At 41.9% G+C, this 18,094-nt stretch overlaps 2 protein-coding genes across 2 annotated transcripts in view; one reads left to right on the forward strand and one right to left on the reverse strand.

Annotated features, from left to right (window-relative positions):
- RBL1 (RB transcriptional corepressor like 1) overlaps positions 1-18,094 on the reverse strand; it is a 99,332-nt gene that overhangs the window by 56,309 nt on the left and 24,929 nt on the right. The window contains exons 6-10 of the mRNA XM_073606322.1: positions 17,037-17,194; positions 14,343-14,392; positions 12,788-12,974; positions 9,896-10,062; positions 2,846-2,958 (exon numbers count right to left, since the gene is read on the reverse strand). Coding sequence (XP_073462423.1) covers positions 2,846-2,958; positions 9,896-10,062; positions 12,788-12,974; positions 14,343-14,392; positions 17,037-17,194 — 675 coding nt within the window. The remainder of the gene's footprint in view (positions 1-2,845; positions 2,959-9,895; positions 10,063-12,787; positions 12,975-14,342; positions 14,393-17,036; positions 17,195-18,094) is intronic.
- LOC141113289 (glycine--tRNA ligase) lies at positions 7,491-9,820 on the forward strand. Its single transcript, XM_073606323.1, has one exon. It carries the CDS (start codon positions 7,620-7,622, stop codon positions 9,660-9,662), a length of 2,043 nt encoding a protein of 680 aa, XP_073462424.1. The 5' UTR covers positions 7,491-7,619; the 3' UTR covers positions 9,663-9,820.

Raw genomic sequence — 18,094 nt, forward strand, 5'->3', positions numbered from 1 at the left:
TACTCTCATGTCATCTTGGCAATTCCCCTCCTTATCCTGGATCGGACGGATCCATGCGGTCAAGATGACCATCCTTCCGAAGATTCTTTATTTCTTCCGAACCCTTCCTGTCCAGGTCCTTGCCTTCTATCTGAGGCTGCTTCAGAACAGACTTCTTGCCTTTATCTGGGCACATAAACGCCCCAGGGTTTCCCGCTCTACGCTCTATGCTCATAGGTTACAGGGTGGGCTAGGAGTTCCGAACGTTGCAAAATATTACCAAGCAGCCCAAATTTCCCAACTCTCCATGCTCCACGCCACTTCTGATATCCCCTTATGGGTTCTCCTGGAGGTACCCAATTGCGCGCCTGTCCCCATCTCAGCACTATTGTGGCTACCCCCTAAAATGCGACCGCCTTCTGCCACCCCCCTTATGATACACAGTCTGAAATTATGGGACTCGATACGGGCAAGCTTATGTCCCCATTTTTGCCACTGCTTCCCCTCTTGAATAACCCTATGTTTCCACCTGGCCTAGAACAACCCCACATTTCATGGTGGCCCACCCATGGGTTTTCCCTGGTTCGCCACTTCCTTCATACCCGCACCTTTCCCACGTGGTCCTCATTTCGAGAGACCCATGAAGCTCCACCTGCCGAACTTTTCCGCTATATCCAACTACGACATTGGATAACCTCCCTTCGACGCCTGGGCTCCTTTCCATACCAAATGACTGCCTTTGAACACTCCTGCCAACATTGCCCAGGTGCTCGTGGCACCATTTCCATGATATACTCCTTACTAACTGCCGGCAACAATTCCACTTCCCTTTCCTATACGCTCAAATGGGAACGCGACCTATCCCCCATAGATCTCGCAGATTGGAGTAAGGCCTGGTCCAGCATAGCAAAATGCTCCTTTAACACTGCCACGTTGGAGGCGGCCTATAAGGTCCTCCTGCGCTGGTATTGGGTTCCAGCCCGTATCGCCAAATCAAACCCATCATACAACGACAGATGCTTTAGGGGTTGCGGTCAACGAGGAGATGAACTGCACACGTGGTGGTCCTGCCCCCGTCTTATAGGCTTCTGGTCAAGGGTCTTTGGTCTACTCTCCACCCTATTTCATGCTCCCTTTCGCAAAGACCCCAAATTTGCATTACTCCATTGCCCGCTCCCGGGCCTCTTTTCTCATCAACAAAAACTAGCTACATACTTATTCATTGCCGCTAAACGAACAATAGCGAGGGCTTGGAAAAAACCCTCGGTCTCATTCGCAGAGGTGAAGAATTCCTAGACGACCCTCATGATTCACGAAAAAATGTCCAGCATCCTCCACGACTCCCATGCTAAATTCCTTAAGGTATGGGCCCCGTGGTGGTCCTACACACTCCCCAATCTAAATCCGACTAGTCTAGGTCTGTAGGTCCAACTTGTACTAGCCTCCAGCCTGAGGGACCTCTTTTGTCCCCTCTCTTCCTCTCTTTTTCTGGGCCTCTCGCCCGCCGCTCTCTGTTCTACTCATATATCTCCTCCTCCTTCCCCCTCTGTTGATGTACATGTGTTCTTTTTCTCCACTCTTCCCCCCCCCCCCCCTTTTTTTTTTTTTTCTCTCTTCTCTCTTCCTTCCTCCCTTCTCATGCTTGTTTGTCTCCCCCTACCCTGTCTTGCGGACAACTCCGCTCGTTTTTGTCCGCCTTAGCCCCTGGGCCTTACGGCTTGGGCATAGCGCACTGACCGCCGGCCCTAATGTACTTTAAAAAATGTTCATTATGTGCTTTTATGTAAACCTCCTTCTTATGTTTCTGTACATATCCCCTGCGTGGGAACTCATTATCAGGGGGTTTTTCCCCCTTTTTTTTATATTTCAATAAAAAACATTGTACCAGAAAAAACCGTCAGAGACTGGGGCCTCCTACGAATAGGGGGATCCACAGTTCTGGCCCTGTAAAGCACCCGGCTAGAAATTAGGCTAGAAAAAACATTTTCTAATATGCGGGGTCCAGCTCTCTAAAAAAAAAAAGTGTTACAGGTAAAACCTTGTTTCTTCGGACACGAGGCCCGGGTACCATCCAATTCGGCCTAGAAAGACACTTTGGAATGGATCCGGTTCGCCTGGCCTGCCCCAGTATAGGATAATCCCTTTGGAGCTCAGCACAGGACATCTTTACACGTCCATCACCTAAGACACTGACGTAAAAAAACTGAGGTATCCCTGCAGAGGGAGGGATTATATAGGGGGTTGAACTTTCTGATAGGGTGTGCCAGTGTCCAATCACCAGTGATACCTATATAACCCATCAGTAATTACTGAGGCTCTGTGTCCCGTGATGTTCGAGAAAGAAACAGGATTTATTATTTTTTTTTACTGTAAAATAATTTTCTTGGGGTCCGAGGGACACAGGCTCCACCCATCTGTTTATGATCATGCTCTTGGCAATGCTTTGGTACAAAATGAAGGCATGCTTACAGAAGGGGTTATTCTGGGCTGACCTATAAATCTTTGGTTGGTTAGTGTTAAATCCCCCTGTAGTTGGCAGTCCAAAACGTTGAGACTTCCTTAAACCCTCAATGGATTTAAAGCAAAGAATTTTATAGCTAGTACGAAAATCCTATTTTAGCAAGGGTGCACAGTGCAGTGGGAGATTGACATTGTTCAAGATAAAGCAAAAACTATGGCTAAAAACATGGCACAAAACGTAGCACAATCTAGTCAACCTGCCTTTGTGTTAACATGAAATGTATTTGAGGATTGAAAAGTATATTTATAAAATGAAAGACAATATGAATAATTATAATGCTTGGGTTTTGTAAACAAAAAAAAAAAAAACAAAAAAACAAAAAAACAAAAAACAAACAATGCTTACCCATATGAGAACCAGCCTGATCCCCTGATGGTTGTGTGTAATGGTGGCAAAACCTCTGACCAATGTCCTTCACAATATTCTGAATATTCTCCATGGGGTTGCGAGCACATACCCTGTGGTGAGATCAGACAGTAAGGGGTCTTTTTAAAGCATTTATAAAATTACCCAGCCAAAAGAAGGGGCTGTGACAAACATATTTAGAACATGCTTTAGCTGACAGTTCATGCCCACATAGAGAAAGTCCTTGACAGAAGACCACTGAAAGCTCCAAGAGCAGTTCTCAATTTTTTTCCATTCCAGAACTGCAAATATGCTATCTCGTTAAAACCTTGTCATTATCCTTAGCTGTGTCCTGTAGAATTAAACCAGTTGCTGCGCAAAAAAACAAAAAAAAAAAGAAGAAGAAGGGGGGGGGGGGGGGGGGGGGGGGGAATAGGGAGAGAGGAAGGAGCAGGATACTGATAAAAGCTGAAAAAGAAGAAGATTGAGCCATTACCCGTAGTGACCATCTTTTATGTTCTGGGAAAACAGGATATTGTACTCACAATTAAGTGCCTTACTTTGAGTCCCATTAAGGGACACAGGATATCAGTCACCACTCTTTGTGCCACTCGAATTGGTCTGTCCGGGGACTTGTCCCATAACAGAATGTTACCGTGTACAGGTCTGGAGTGAAACTAGGCAAATATGACTCCCTTGAAAAAAAGGCTACCGCCAGGAGAGCGAGAGGGTGCAAACGAGAGGGCGAGCGTTGGAAGTTTCCACTGTGGAAGAAACTTTTAGGACTGAGATGAAGGTTTAGGATCCATCTGAACAGCCAAAGCCATGCTGTCCACACAGCACATGCCAACTTTTCCCTCAAACAAGAGATCATCCAGATATCCTGCAATAGGAATGTCATAAGCACACAGTGGGGCCATTATACTGGGGGAAGCACTTTGATTAACATGTGAGATACAAATGAGAGGCTGAAGGGGAGGGCATAGAACTGGTAGGGTAGAAGCCCCACAAAGTATAGCTGAAGCACCAGAAAAAGGAGACATGTAGTCAAAAGCCTAATATCCAGAGGAAAAATAAAATTCCTGGTGAAGGAAGAGGATGACAGACTGGGTGGATTCTATGCTGAACTTCTGAGTCTGAATGAGGACATTCAGAGCTTTAAAAACCAAGATATGGATTCTCACATTGGGTTTAGGAATGGTGAACAAGTTGGAGTAAAATATTTGAAGATACTTAGAGTGGGGGCACTCTAGAACTGAGCAACAGATCTTACTGAAAACCAAGCTTGGGAGTCTCCATGTTGAGGGAGCAGGTATAAAGAAAAATGATTGCCAACAGATGAAGGGAGAATTCCGTTCTTTACATTTCCCTCCACTGAGGAAGATGGGTGCTCTTTCCACAAGTAGAGTCCTTAAAGACAAGTGTAAAGCTGAAGAGACATTTCCCCTCTCATCCATGGAAACATTTGTTTGTTTGACAGAGGTTCCACAGTTCAGAACTTTATCCAAAGCCTCCAGCAGACTATCACAACTAATGTTAAAAGCTACATCCATTCGTACCATGGGTACTAGAATCACAGCAGTGGTAAGATCTTTTAGGGAATTTTTGACCAGTCAGCCATGGTTTGATACAGCAAAGTTAACCACCAAGATGGGGTGAGGACCAGGGCTCACTAGAAGAATTCTAGAAAGTCAGTCGGGTCCTAATAACAGGTGCCATTAAGGCAGAAAACAGCCAAATCCACAGTGGGGAAGACTACTTGGCTAATGAGCGCGGGGGGGGGGGTGTCTAATCTACTACTACTACTATTCTGTTACTTTGTATTGCAGTACATATAAGCAACCAAAAAAAAAAAATGAATGAATGAGGGGTCGTTGTGGTCTTAGGGGCTAAAAAGGGACCCAAGACTGGAAACTGCACTGGCAGAAGCAACAGGCTGACACTCTAGTTTTTAGTTTAACCTTTTCTTAAATTTGAAAGTACAAGCACTGCTGCGATTCCACAAGCTCATCAGCCAAACACTGGGGAAAACTCTGAATCATGCTGCCTTGAGAAAGGGATCCTCTATTTAAAAAATAACAAAAAACAAAAAAACACAACATTCTGCAAATAAATGTGAGAGAATCTCAGAGTTCTGGTGACTTACTTTGGTTTTGCGCAGCGCCATTTACTGCAGTCACTACAAGCACCCTCCTGTTATAACAGATGAACACTGAGGCGTCCAGATCAGACAGACACTGGTCTAGGTCTACTCAGCATCTAATAGAGATACTGTGTTTGATTGACAGAGAAAATGCCAAGTTCAAAAGGTAAATGACAGAACTTGCAGGAGAAGGCACTGGAGTGCACTTGTGCCCTCTGCAGTCAGTCAGCAAACTGGGTGATTTGGAGTATAAACGTTTTGCATTATTGTTGTAAAAACCTCAAAAGGGCTAGAGAAACACTCAATATTGAGGAGGACTGTGCCAACTCCAGGCTGCAGACGTCAGCATCAGTAGACCTATTGCAAGCAGCCCTGGAGTGATTAGAAGTGTGAACTGGGAGAATGTCTAAAATCAGATAGGGCTGCATGGTGGTAAGAAAACATGTAGGCTCAGGGTAAGCGGCAATGCCTGAGGTGCTCCCAAAATCCAGACAGCTGGTAGCAGGTAAGGGTCAAATGGTTGGTGAAGAGCAAAAGTCATCAAAGGTGGACAGCAAGAAATGATCCATGTGACTCTTTGAAAGCAGGAGCAGCAGAAAAGAAAGCAGAGGATAGTGTCAGTGCTCAGTCCCACAGCATTAACCCACTTCTGTGGCGGAAAACAGGACATGGCCAAAAAAAAAAAAAAAAAAAAAAAAAAAGAAATTGAAGGCAGCCATGCTGAACAGCTGCAATATAGAAGCTCAACAGCTCAACAGTGGGTATATATATTTACTTCAAAAAAGACAATTCCTAGACTGTTTAATTAGCTGGATGACTGGACTGTTGCTGTGTGCCTGGCTGTATTTGCAATGTTTTGGGAAAGAACCTGTTAAACTACAGCAGCCCCTTGGGAGGGGGGTTAGCGCTACATTTAAAATACATATGCAACTGATGTAGTTTTATTTGTCTGGAGTTCAACATCAATATCTTCATCAGTGACACTTTCTGCTTACTTGAACTGCAGAAAAAGAGCAGCTCTGCAGTTATTTATAGCTGGGCCAGTGGGTTGTAGGCTTAACCTGTAAAAGTTTGTGCTAGTCTGTACCAAATTTTTCTTAAAATCTAAAAAAGAAGAAGACCAGACTAAATAACTGACAATACCAACTTCTTTTGTCAACATTCTGAATCGAAAATATACTGGCTCCAAATGCCATCAACACTGTCAAGTAGATCAATCCTTTTCCTTCTTTGTTACACAAGATTAAATGTTCCATCATAGTATGAGCATGAAGTGAATCTCAGATTTTCAAATGCTACTAGGAGTGCAGGGAAGTTGCCAACTAGCAGATGGTCTCATCACCTGGCCTTATCAAACAACGGACACAGGACTATCTTCAGTCTGGACTATGTCAGTGCAGTAATTTTCTGCACTATACAGTGGTCCCACTGATCCAAGTTCTCATTTGGGGTTATATCCTACCACACAGTCCCCATCTCTTCAGACCGCATCCTGGGGGAATCTCTGCAGGCCTTTTCAGAGTGTTCACATGGGGCTGGGTGTCAGGGAATAACGCATGGCCCGCTGATGTATGATCTTAAGTTTCACGATATGATCACTCAAAAATTTGGAAAGTATGTACTGTATATTGAAAACACCTCAGGAGTCTCGAAACGCGTTCGTTGTCTATCTTCCAATATTCATGTATGGTTGTCATACACCATCTTCATTTGATGTTTTGTATATGTACATTTTGTAATAAAATTTGGTATTTTTACAATTCTTACTATCTCTAACTTTAATCTACCAGTGCCACTATAGTCCCACCCCTTGAGGGATTTTTCCATTTGAATCCAGGCCCATGACTATCTGCAATGAGTATGATCAGTACCTTAGAATTCAAGCTCCTTAAAATGGAAGTTTAGTCAAAACCTACCACTAAACCTATACACTGATACATTCTAAGCCTAATCTATCTAGCCCTGTAAGGAAGAAAAATAAAATAAAGTCGCTATACTTACCTGTTCTGACTTAAGGGGGATCCATTGTCGACAAGCCCACCTGCACCCTCCCACACACTGAAGCCACCACTGACAGCTCAGCGTGGGCTGGGAGCGGCTGAAGATCAGGCAAGTATGGTGATTTTTAATTTACAGGATTGATAGGCTAGGCGTAGAATTGGCAGAGAGTAGGTTTAGAGTTAGGTTTTGACTAAACTTCCACTGTAAGGGTAGGAACTGAGGTAAATGTACATTATTTAAAGCGCTGCATAAAACTGACACCTCTATATAAATGCCTGTAATAACAACTAAAGCAAATATATGGAACAGTATGTTTTTAACCTGATCCCACTACAAACACAAACTGTACTGGAAGGTCTCTGCACAGCTCAATTTTGCCCACAGACTGCAATACCTACCAACTGGCATCATCTACTAAAAGCAAACCTTGGATAATGCTGTTAAAGCAATTTAGAGATCTTACCTTTGCCTACACAACCTCTTTAAAAACAAGTTAGCCGCAGATCCCTCCCCGCCCTGCTGCTGCGGCTCACTACTCAGCCCCGATCCCTCCGCCACAAGAGCCGGCTCTCCTCCCCGAGCCTCCTCCTCACCGCTCTACACCCCAAACACCCCACACACTAACCCGGCATGGAGGAGCAGCTCGCCCCGCTCAGACTGGCCGTCAAGGAGCAAGGCGACCTCGTCAGAAAGTTAAAAGAAGAGAAAGTTCCTCAGGTGGATGTGGACAGAGCCGTGGCAGAACTGAAAGCCAGAAAAAGGGTTTTGGAAGCCAAGGAGCTGTCTCTTCAGCCCCAGGATGATATCGTGGACAGGGCCAAGATGGAGGACACCCTCAAAAGGCGATTCTTTTACGACCAGGCTTTTGCCATCTATGGAGGGGTCAGCGGATTGTATGACTTCGGGCCTGTTGGATGTGCGCTAAAAAATAACATCATCCAGACATGGAGACAGCACTTCATACAGGAGGAGCAGATCCTGGAAATCGATTGCACCATGCTGACCCCAGAGCCTGTTCTCAAGACATCTGGGCACGTTGACAAGTTTGCTGATTTTATGGTGAAAGATGTCAAAAACGGTGAATGTTTCCGGGCAGACCATCTTCTAAAAGCTCATCTCCAGAAACTCATGTCTGACAAAAAGTGCACCGCAGAAAAGAAAGCAGAAATGGAGAGCGTGTTGACACAGATGGACAATTACGGACAACAAGAACTGGCAGACCTCTTTGTCAAGTACAACGTAAAATCCCCCATTACCTTAAATGACCTCACCCCTCCAGTGTCTTTCAATCTGATGTTCCAGACATCCATCGGACCCGGGGGCAACATGACAGGGTATCTGCGGCCAGAAACTGCACAAGGAATCTTCCTCAACTTCAAACGGCTGTTGGAATTTAATCAGGGAAAACTGCCATTTGCGGCTGCTCAGATTGGGAACTCTTTTAGGAATGAGATTTCTCCCCGTTCAGGACTCATCAGGGTTCGAGAATTCACTATGGCAGAAATTGAGCACTTTGTGGACCCCAATGAGAAAGTTCACCCTAAATTTGAGGCCGTGGCAGACTTGAACATCCTGTTGTATTCCTCCAAAGCGCAGCTCAGTGGGGAGTCGGCACATAAGATGAGGCTGGGTGACGCTGTGGAGCAGGGTGTGATTAATAACTCAGTCCTGGGATACTTCATAGGAAGAATCTACTTATACCTCATTAAAGTCGGCGTGTCAGCGGAGAAGCTGCGGTTCCGGCAGCACATGGAAAATGAAATGGCACATTATGCCTGCGACTGCTGGGATGCCGAGACCAAAACCTCTTATGGCTGGATAGAGATTGTTGGCTGTGCGGACCGCTCATGTTACGACCTTTCCTGCCATGCCAGAGCTACAAAGGTGGTGCTTGCTGCCGAAAAGCCTCTTAAAGAACCCAAAACCGTTAATGTTGTCCAGTTTGATGCCAATAAGGGAGCTATCGGCAAAGCGTACAAGAAGGACGCCAAGCTGGTGATGGAGTATCTTGCGATTTGTGACGAATGCTTCATCACAGAGAAGGAGAAGCTGCTACAGGAAAAAGGGGAATTCACTATAGAGACAGAAGGGAAGACTTTTGTGCTGACAAAGGATATGGTCAGTGTGAAGAGGTTTCAGAAAACGATACATGTTGAGGAAATTGTGCCAAATGTGATTGAGCCTTCATTTGGTTTGGGGAGAATCATGTACACCGTTTTTGAGCACACATTCCAAGTCAGACAAGGAGACGAGCAAAGGACGTACTTCAGCTTTCCAGCCATTGTAGCGCCATACAAGTGTTCAGTACTCCCGCTGAGCCAGAATCAGGAATTCTTTCCTTTCGTGAAGGAACTATCTGAAGCTTTAACCAAGAATGGAGTGTCGCACAAAGTGGACGACTCCTCTGGATCCATCGGCCGCCGCTACGCCCGGACAGATGAGATCGGTGTAGCCTTTGGTATCACAATAGACTTCGATACAGTGAATCGCACGCCACACACCGCAACACTTAGAGACCGGGACTCAATGCGGCAGAACCGAGCCGAGATATCCGAACTCCCTGGGATCATCCGTGATTTAGCAAACGGTTGTCTGACCTGGGCGGACGTGGAGAACAAATATCCAGTGTTCGAGGGACAGGAGACCAGCAAGAAGGACTCGACAGAGGAGTAGACGCTGTGTGTTGGGGGGTCACTTTTTACCGCCAATGTTAATATTCATTGTTTTATCTGTTTGACATGTAAGGGAATCAAGCATTGTACAGTGCTTACAGGGATACTGCTTAATTATTACTTCCAAATCCAAATTCTGCCATTAAACTCATCATGATGATAAAAAAAAAAAAAAAAACAAGTTAGCCAAGAGTTTGATTTCCACTGTTGAATGGAATAGTACAGTGAACCTACCTAAAGACATTAAGAAGCTGCTCACTGGGAGAATTCCTGAGTCCGGTCACCATGCTCTGCAGTTTGCTCACACATTGTGTTGCTGATGATACAGGTGTAATTACAACAGTTTCCTCTATCAGGTATCTTCTACCAGTCAGTGGAGTGGAAGGAGCAAATGATCGCCTCTGTTGAGTGAATCGCACAATCAGACAAAATATTGCTAACGTATTAACTGAATTATCAGTGAAATCAAATGTTCTAAATCCAAGACTACCCTCTGCTCCTTCATAAATATGGCAGACAGTGTGTTAGACAATACTGTATATAACCTAGTCAAAACAGGAAATGCTATATTTAAAAAGTCAGGATGATGCAGATAAATAGATCCTGAAACACATTATCAGCACTTTTTTTTTAGAGTTCTGTTGGGACTAAGCTTTGCCATTTACTGTCCAACTTCAAAGCCTCTAATGGTCCTGGAGTTTCTTTCACTGGACTTTTAAAGTGAGGTTGGGGCTTGTGCCAATCTGTACAGAAGTCAACACTCCTCTCCAGGGACAAAGTATGGAGAAAAAAAAAAAAAACAGACCAGTAAAGCGCACTAAAAGGTCCAGCCCGACAGCAGTCTATGGTATCAGCATGGTGGGGACATTCCAATACACAAGAATCTGCAGCTTGCCTGGTGAAGATCTGGGAAGATCCGGGGTGCTCAAACAAAGAAATGGCAGCGCGAGATCCACATTAGAATGACAAAGTATTTTTTTCCATAAAAACAAATATAGTACACTTACATGTTAAATTCTTGGTAATCGGCATAGATGGAAGGTGAAAACCACCACAGGGTTGTTCGCAGTGCGATGAAGAAACCGCAAAATTGTCAATGTGAGAGCCTGTCCTATCCCTCTAGGCGGCATCAGGGAGATAAGATCATGACAGCTAGGGCTGCAACTAACGATTATTTTCATAATCGATTAGTTGGCCGATTGTTTCGATTAATCAGTTAATAACCTTAAAAAAAAGTGTGGTGTATAATTTAGTTAATATGTAAAGTTTAAAAAAAAAAAAAGACAATGTATTCTTAAATATATCTCTATGCAGTGGTAAATATAAATAACCAACTATATGGTTAGGGAGCAAATCTCTAATCCACTCTGAGAAAAAAAAACAGGAGGAGATATACTGTATATACTATTAGAGGAGATATACTGTATATACTATTAGAGGAGATATACTGTATATACTATTAGAGGTTGAAGCTGGTAAATATCATCAGACTCAGATTAACTGTTTAGCAGATTTTCAAACAGAACTGTAATATTATATGCTGGCCATACAGAAACAATGTCTTCCTTAAAATTACAATTTTTTAAATATTTTTTTTAAGAACGTTTGTTCGATTTTCTAATTAGTGGGGTCAAATCAACATTTGTTTTCAACCACAGTGACGGGAAAATTTAGAAACAGAAAACTTCTTGGTCAAAGGAATTTTCAGACAGTGTACAGGAGGTCCCCAAGTTACTAACCTCCGACTTGCAAACGACTCCTACTTACGAACGGGAGGCGGCGTCGGCGGGCACATTGGAAAACAGCAGAAAACGGCGTCTCCTCCGTTCTGAGCATGCGCTTCCGACTTAAGAACAAACGGGCAGTCCCTAACCCGTTCGTAACTCGGGGACTGCCTGTATGTGGTTTTCGTTCAGAAATTACATTAGTTTTAAAACAGAATGTTGAAAGTGAAATTTTCAAACATTCTGAAAATTAACATAAGGCTCGGTACACAGCCTTATTAACCAGCATAAGGCTCGGTACACACCTATGGAGTTCGCTTTTGATCTGTTTATGCAGTGCTTTTTGCTGTGCGTTTTGATTTATTGCAAATGTGATTTTGCTGCGATTTGCGTTTTTGCATTTTTTAATTTTTTTTAGGCCAATTTGTTGCTGCGCACAACAAAAAAAAAAAAAAAAAAAAAAAAAAAAAAAAAACCACCACAAATTGCTGCAAAAACACACTACATGCTTTTCTGCAGCTTCTCCATTAAAGTATATTGAGCCAAAAAAGCACCGTTATGCGTTGAAAAAAGACCTTGACACTTTCCAAATAGGCAGCGGCTGGAAAAAAAAAAAGCAAAGCATAGATGTGAAAGTGTCCCATAGGAAACCATGTTAAATAAACTGTAGTGTGTTTCTGCAAAAAGCACCAAAAAACACATAGGTGTGAACCAGGCCTAAGAGGTTTAATAAAATAGAGGATAAAAAAAATAAAATTAACCCTTTATAGTACAAAAAGCAAATCGCTACTGTAAGGGGTTAATTTTTTTTACTGTGGAACAGTGAAAGTAATATTTACAGTAGCAATTTGCTCTTTTTGTAATTTTAGTTTTTTTAACCCCATTATGTTACTGGTCGATTAATAGATTATGAAAATACTAATCGATTAATGTCATAATCGATTAGTTGTTTCGGCTCTAATGACAGCTGTCAGAAAGCCCACCAATCCTCTGCGTTCTGCACAAAGGAGGAGTGAACCTCTGAAATGCGTCACCGCCTCCCCACTTCTCACAGACATAAGGGGTTGCCACAAGGTAGTCTGCTCTTGTGCAGAATGCAAGGATTGGCAGGCTGACAGCTGTCATGATCTTATCTCCCCAATGCCGACTAGAGGGATAGGTCAGGCTCACACACTGACAGCTTTGCAGTTTCTTCATCCATCACACTGCTGTTTTTATGGAAGAAATTACTTTATCATTCTAATGAGGCTCTTGCGCTGCAATTTCTTTGTTGTTTGAGCTCTCCAGGGACAAAAGGAACTGATTTGAAGGAACATAGGTACTTGTACTGTTAAAATGTAACTATAATAAAACGGTCGTTACGCTTTTTTTTTTTTTTTTAACAATCAAAGACAAAAAATACCCTCTCAAAATGCTGTTGCAGGTTCGACTCCACTTGTTTCCTTGGTGTGCAGTTGCCAATATGGAGATCTGCAATAAACTTCCTTGGCGTTCCAATCTCTTCTTCTGCATCATCTCCCAAAAACACACGCTCATCAAAGTCCCCCACAGTTAGCACATATTCCTCATATTCTCTGTTCAAAGCTTTGCTATAAAATTAAGGTACACATGAGAAGGAATATAAAATTTCTACATGTAAAACACCTGGAAGTTTGAATTTACAACAGTCCATGTATTCAGATTTTTGTCCTCTGGATATAGGTTAAACATAGGTTTTGTGCCCGGAGCTTTAAAGCCTAACATCTACCCCAAATCTAACCTTTTAAAACCAAAACACAAAATTATCCTCTACCAATTGCTCATTAACCTTCTGCTCAGCAGAAGTAGGCGTGTCCAGCAGCAATCCCTGCAGGCAATCGCTAGCTCTGCAGACAGCCACGGATAGCAGCGGACAACTTGTCACTGAAATGTATAGGGCTTGGTGGCCATAGCTAGCTGCTCACAGATGGCTGAAACAGCTGCAGGAATCAGCAAGTTTGTGCCGCTTTCATTTGCGATGGCTCTAGTCATCCGTGCAAATGTAGCCCAATTAGTGGCATTGAAACCACCAGTTCTACACATAGAAAATCAGCATTTTTTTATTTTTCAATTTTTTACGGATGATGGAGGCCACTGTGCTCTTTGGGACCTTTAATGATGCAGACATTTTTTCTGTACCCCTCCCCAGATCTGTGCATTGATACAATCCTGTCTCAGAGGTCTACAGACACTTGGACTTCATGGCTTGGTTTGTGCTCCGACATGCACTAACTGTGGGACCTTATATAGACAGGTGTGCGCCTTTCCAAATCATGTCCAATCAACTGAATTTACCACAGGTGGAGTACAATCAAGTTGTAGCAAAATCTCAAGGATAATCAGTGGAAACGGGATACACCTGAGCTCAATTTTGAGTATCATGGCAAAGGCTGTGAATATGTACAATGGATTTTTAAGTTTTTAATAAAATTTGCATAGATTTCAAACTTCTTTCACGTTGTCATTATGGGGTACTGTTTGTAGAATTTGAGGAAAATAATGAATTTAATCCATTTTGGAATGAGGCTGTAACATATAAAACGTGGAAAAGTGAATACTTTCTGGATGCACTGTACCCACACACCTAATTTCTACATATTACTCACTACTCCTGAAAAGTTTAAACTGGCTGACAAGTTCACTTTAAGAGGCATGGACCAATATGAATGGTTTAATATTTTCTGTTCTACACAGCAGACTCATGTTCTATGTAAAATAAATAAAATAGCAAGTTACTTTCTACATATACACACACTGTACATTTGTGGTTTTGAAACAGATAGGTTGAGATATAGAAACACAGCCCATGTCTACTTTCATTCCTGTCAAGTAAACTACTAACACACAGCAATAACAGCTGCCTCTTTTGGAACCTGCACCAATTGCTTCTAATGGAATTTATACTCCCTTTTAAAAACACCAAAATTTGATGTGCTTACTTATTATCCGGGAAACTAGAAAGGTCCAGCAAGCAGTCTCTTTTAAGAATCTAAAATGGAATAAGAAAGACAGAATAAGAACCATGGAAGCCAAAACAGTCATTTCATAACGTTTATTAGAATGGAAAATCCCCATGGTCAGAAAAAAAAAAAAAAAAAAAAAGAAGAAGGAAAGGGGATGTTAGTTCCCTAGATATCTGCTTTAGGTATACAGTTGTGCTCATAAGTTTGCATACCCTGGCAGAATTTATGAATTCATGGCCTTTTTTTTTTTTTTTTAAGAGAATATGAATGATAAAACACAAAAATATCTTTCACTCATGGTTAGCTGAAGCCACTTATCAACTGGGTTTACTCTTTTTGATCCGGGTCATTTGGGTAGTTTCTGTTGCGATTCGGATTTAAAAAGTTTACATAACCCAGTTCTTAAAGTGGTTGTACACCCTGTACAACCACTTTTACCTACAGGTAAGTCTATATTAAGGCTTACCTGTAGGTGTTGGAAATATCTCCTAAACCTCCACAGTTTAGGAGATATTTACAATAAAGCCATGCGCACTTTAGAAGGGGCGGATCGTGTCATTTCTAAAGGGGGTCATGCCATGACTGTCAGCTCCCAGGCACTGGAGTGATGTCACGCAACTACGGCCAGTCACAGAGCCGGAGTACGAGGCCCCAGAAGGAAGAGGGGTGAAGATGGACGCTCGCTGCTAGTGGGGACAGTGGTGATACCGCAGGCTTCGTTTTCAGGTAAGTAACACATAATGGGCTACTATGCGATGCATAGTAACCCATTATGCTTTACCTCTGCAGGGAAATAAAGAGGACGTAAACCCTATCAGGGTTTACTTCCTCTTTAATACAGTGTATTGCCCCCTTTAACATCAATGACAGCTTTAAGTCTTTTGTGGTATTTGTGGATGAGGCTCTTTATCTTCTCAGATGGTAAAGCTGCCCATGCAGCTCATCTTTCTTCAAGTGCCTCCTTATTGCGCATCTTGAAACATCTTGAAACAGCCACACCACATGTTTTCAGAGAGTCCTGCATTTCACCTGAAGTTATTTGTGGGTTTTTCTTTGCATCCCGAACAATTTTCCTGGCAGTTGTGGCTGAAATTTTAGTTTACCTACCTGACCGTGGATTGGTTTCAACAGAACCCCTCGTTTTCCACTTCTTGTTTAGAGTTTGAACACTGCTGACTGGCATTCTCAATTCCTTGGATATTTTTTTATATCCCTTTCCTGTTTTATACAGTTAAACTACCTTTTCCTGCAGATCCTTTGACAATTCTTTTGCTTTCCCCATGACTCAGAATCCAGAAACCCCTGGAAGATGCAAGGGTCTGTCAGGAGTCCAGAAACTCATTGACCTTTTACACACACACTAATTACAATCAAAAAGATCACAAGTGAGGATGGTTACCTTTAATAACCATTCACACCCCTTAGTGTCAACTTGTTTCCATGTTATCAGACCAAAATCACCAGGGTATGTAAACTTTTGAGCAGGGTCATATGGGTAGTTTGTTTTCATTATGATTTAGAAAGAGTAAACACAGTAGATTGATAATAAATGGCTTCAGCCAAGCACTAACCATGAGTGAAAGAAAAGTTTGTGTTAATCATATTCTCAGAAAAATGGTCAAGAAATCAAATTCTGCCAGGGTATGTAAACTTATGAGCACAACCAATATACTTTGAGCTGAAATTAAATCTCCTGCGATATAAGGAATGAAAGCCTATGTGTTACCTGTGAACTTATGTGCAACATACAGCAGATCTTAACAGACATGTACACTAGCAAAATAAAGATATTCAGGGATACATGGAGAACCTTTATCAACCCTATCACAAGGAAAAAGCAATACTAAACAGCAGGAGTAAGAAGCACGGTTGGGCAGATTAGAAGGCTACATCCGGAGTCATAATTTCCTCCTTTGGCTGCTCTAAAGTCCTGCACTTGTGACTGCATAAAACTTGACATTGATCACTTGCTTATTTTGTGTTTCCTTAGAGTAAAAATCAGTCTCATCTTCAGAAATAAATAGGAGTCTTTGAAATTTGCAAACTGTCACACTTAGCTTCCAAGAAATACAAACAGGTCTGTAAACCTGTCAAGGATTTTGCCGATTGCTCCTGTGTCGCTCAATGGCTTTAGTTTTTATTCTTGAGGTGTGCATTTGTACAATATTTCATTTATAAACACCTTTTCTCTCATCTATATCAGCGGTCTCCAAACTGCGGCCCTTTGCTTGCTTTTATCCAGCCCAGCCCCTGGGGCACAATTTCTCCCACAGTCAGCAACAGCGGCATAGGAACTGATACTGGGACACCGTTCCTCCCGCTAACGCCAACGATGGGGACACCATTCCTCCCGCTGAAGCCAACAATGGGGCATTGTTTACTCCCACTGATTACATTTCCTCCCCCTAAAGCATGAAGGACAGTAAACTGTCCTTTGTTTAGAAAGTTTGGAGATCCCGGATTTATATGAATGTCCTTGGTGAAAATCGCCACACCTGACGTAAGGTGTCATTCTAAAGGTTAAGCAATCATATGATTTCATCGTCCTAGGTGCAAAGCCTAAACAATCAGAGGTTCACTGTATCCCCAATGAACATTTAGAGAACCAATACAAATATGCAAGTCAAGCAACATTTTTCACAAAACGCCATACAATTAGGACAGATATACCTTTCTGTCGTAGAGCTTTGAGATGTAAGGCTTGAAGTAATGCTCTTTTATCCCTTTGGCTTCCACTGCAAGCCCATCGTAGTATTCACACAGTGCATTGATAATACAGGGGGGATCATTATCATCGATGCTATCCATATCAGGAACTGGCAACTTTGCTGTTTACAGAAGAAGAAAGATTGTTTAATCCAAAAAGGAACACAAAAGGAACGAAGGCAGGGAGAAGGAAAAAAAAAAAAAAAAAAAAAAAAAAAAAAAGGTACCGCAACATATTTCTAATCATCTCCCATTGCTCTCAATAGAAACAAATCACCCCAGCAGGGAATAAATGGCTCCTGCATATCTAATCAAACTTAACTTTACTAAGCGGCACAGCAGATCTATATCTTTTTATCACACACACTTCAAGGCAAATTTCTAAAGTATAAATCTTTAGCTACTATAAAACTGCACAAAGAGTGGGACATTTATCAATTTTTACCTCAGCAGCTCTAAAAGTAGCACTGCACAATAAAACCTACCCCTGACTACTTCCTTATCGAGTATATTTATCAGTCATCAGTGCTAATCTGTCTCAGACCTGTGCAAATGCATCTATTGGCAACTTCCAGGTGTCAAAAAAAGACAAAAATAAATAAAAAAAAGTAAAAAAAAAAAACCACACATACATTTATATATATATATATATATATATATATATATATATATATATATATATATATATATATATATATATATATATATATATATATATACACACACACATATATATATATATACACATATACATATATACACATATACACACACACACACACATAGAGATATATATAGAGATATATATAGATATATAGATATATATCTATATATCTATCTTTTTACAAAAAAGTCCATTGTTATTGCCAATTTGCTTTATAAAAATGTAATATCCTCAACAGAGGCTGCTAATCCCAACATCATTCACATATAGGAAAACCACCCATTATTCAAAGGGTGCCATTAAGACATTACCTAAAACACTTTCCCACACAAACTGTACAAGACAGACTGGTCCACAA

Source organism: Aquarana catesbeiana, linkage group LG12 (genome assembly GCF_042186555.1).
Source record: "Aquarana catesbeiana isolate 2022-GZ linkage group LG12, ASM4218655v1, whole genome shotgun sequence".
NCBI classification, from domain to species: domain Eukaryota; kingdom Metazoa; phylum Chordata; class Amphibia; order Anura; family Ranidae; genus Aquarana; species Aquarana catesbeiana.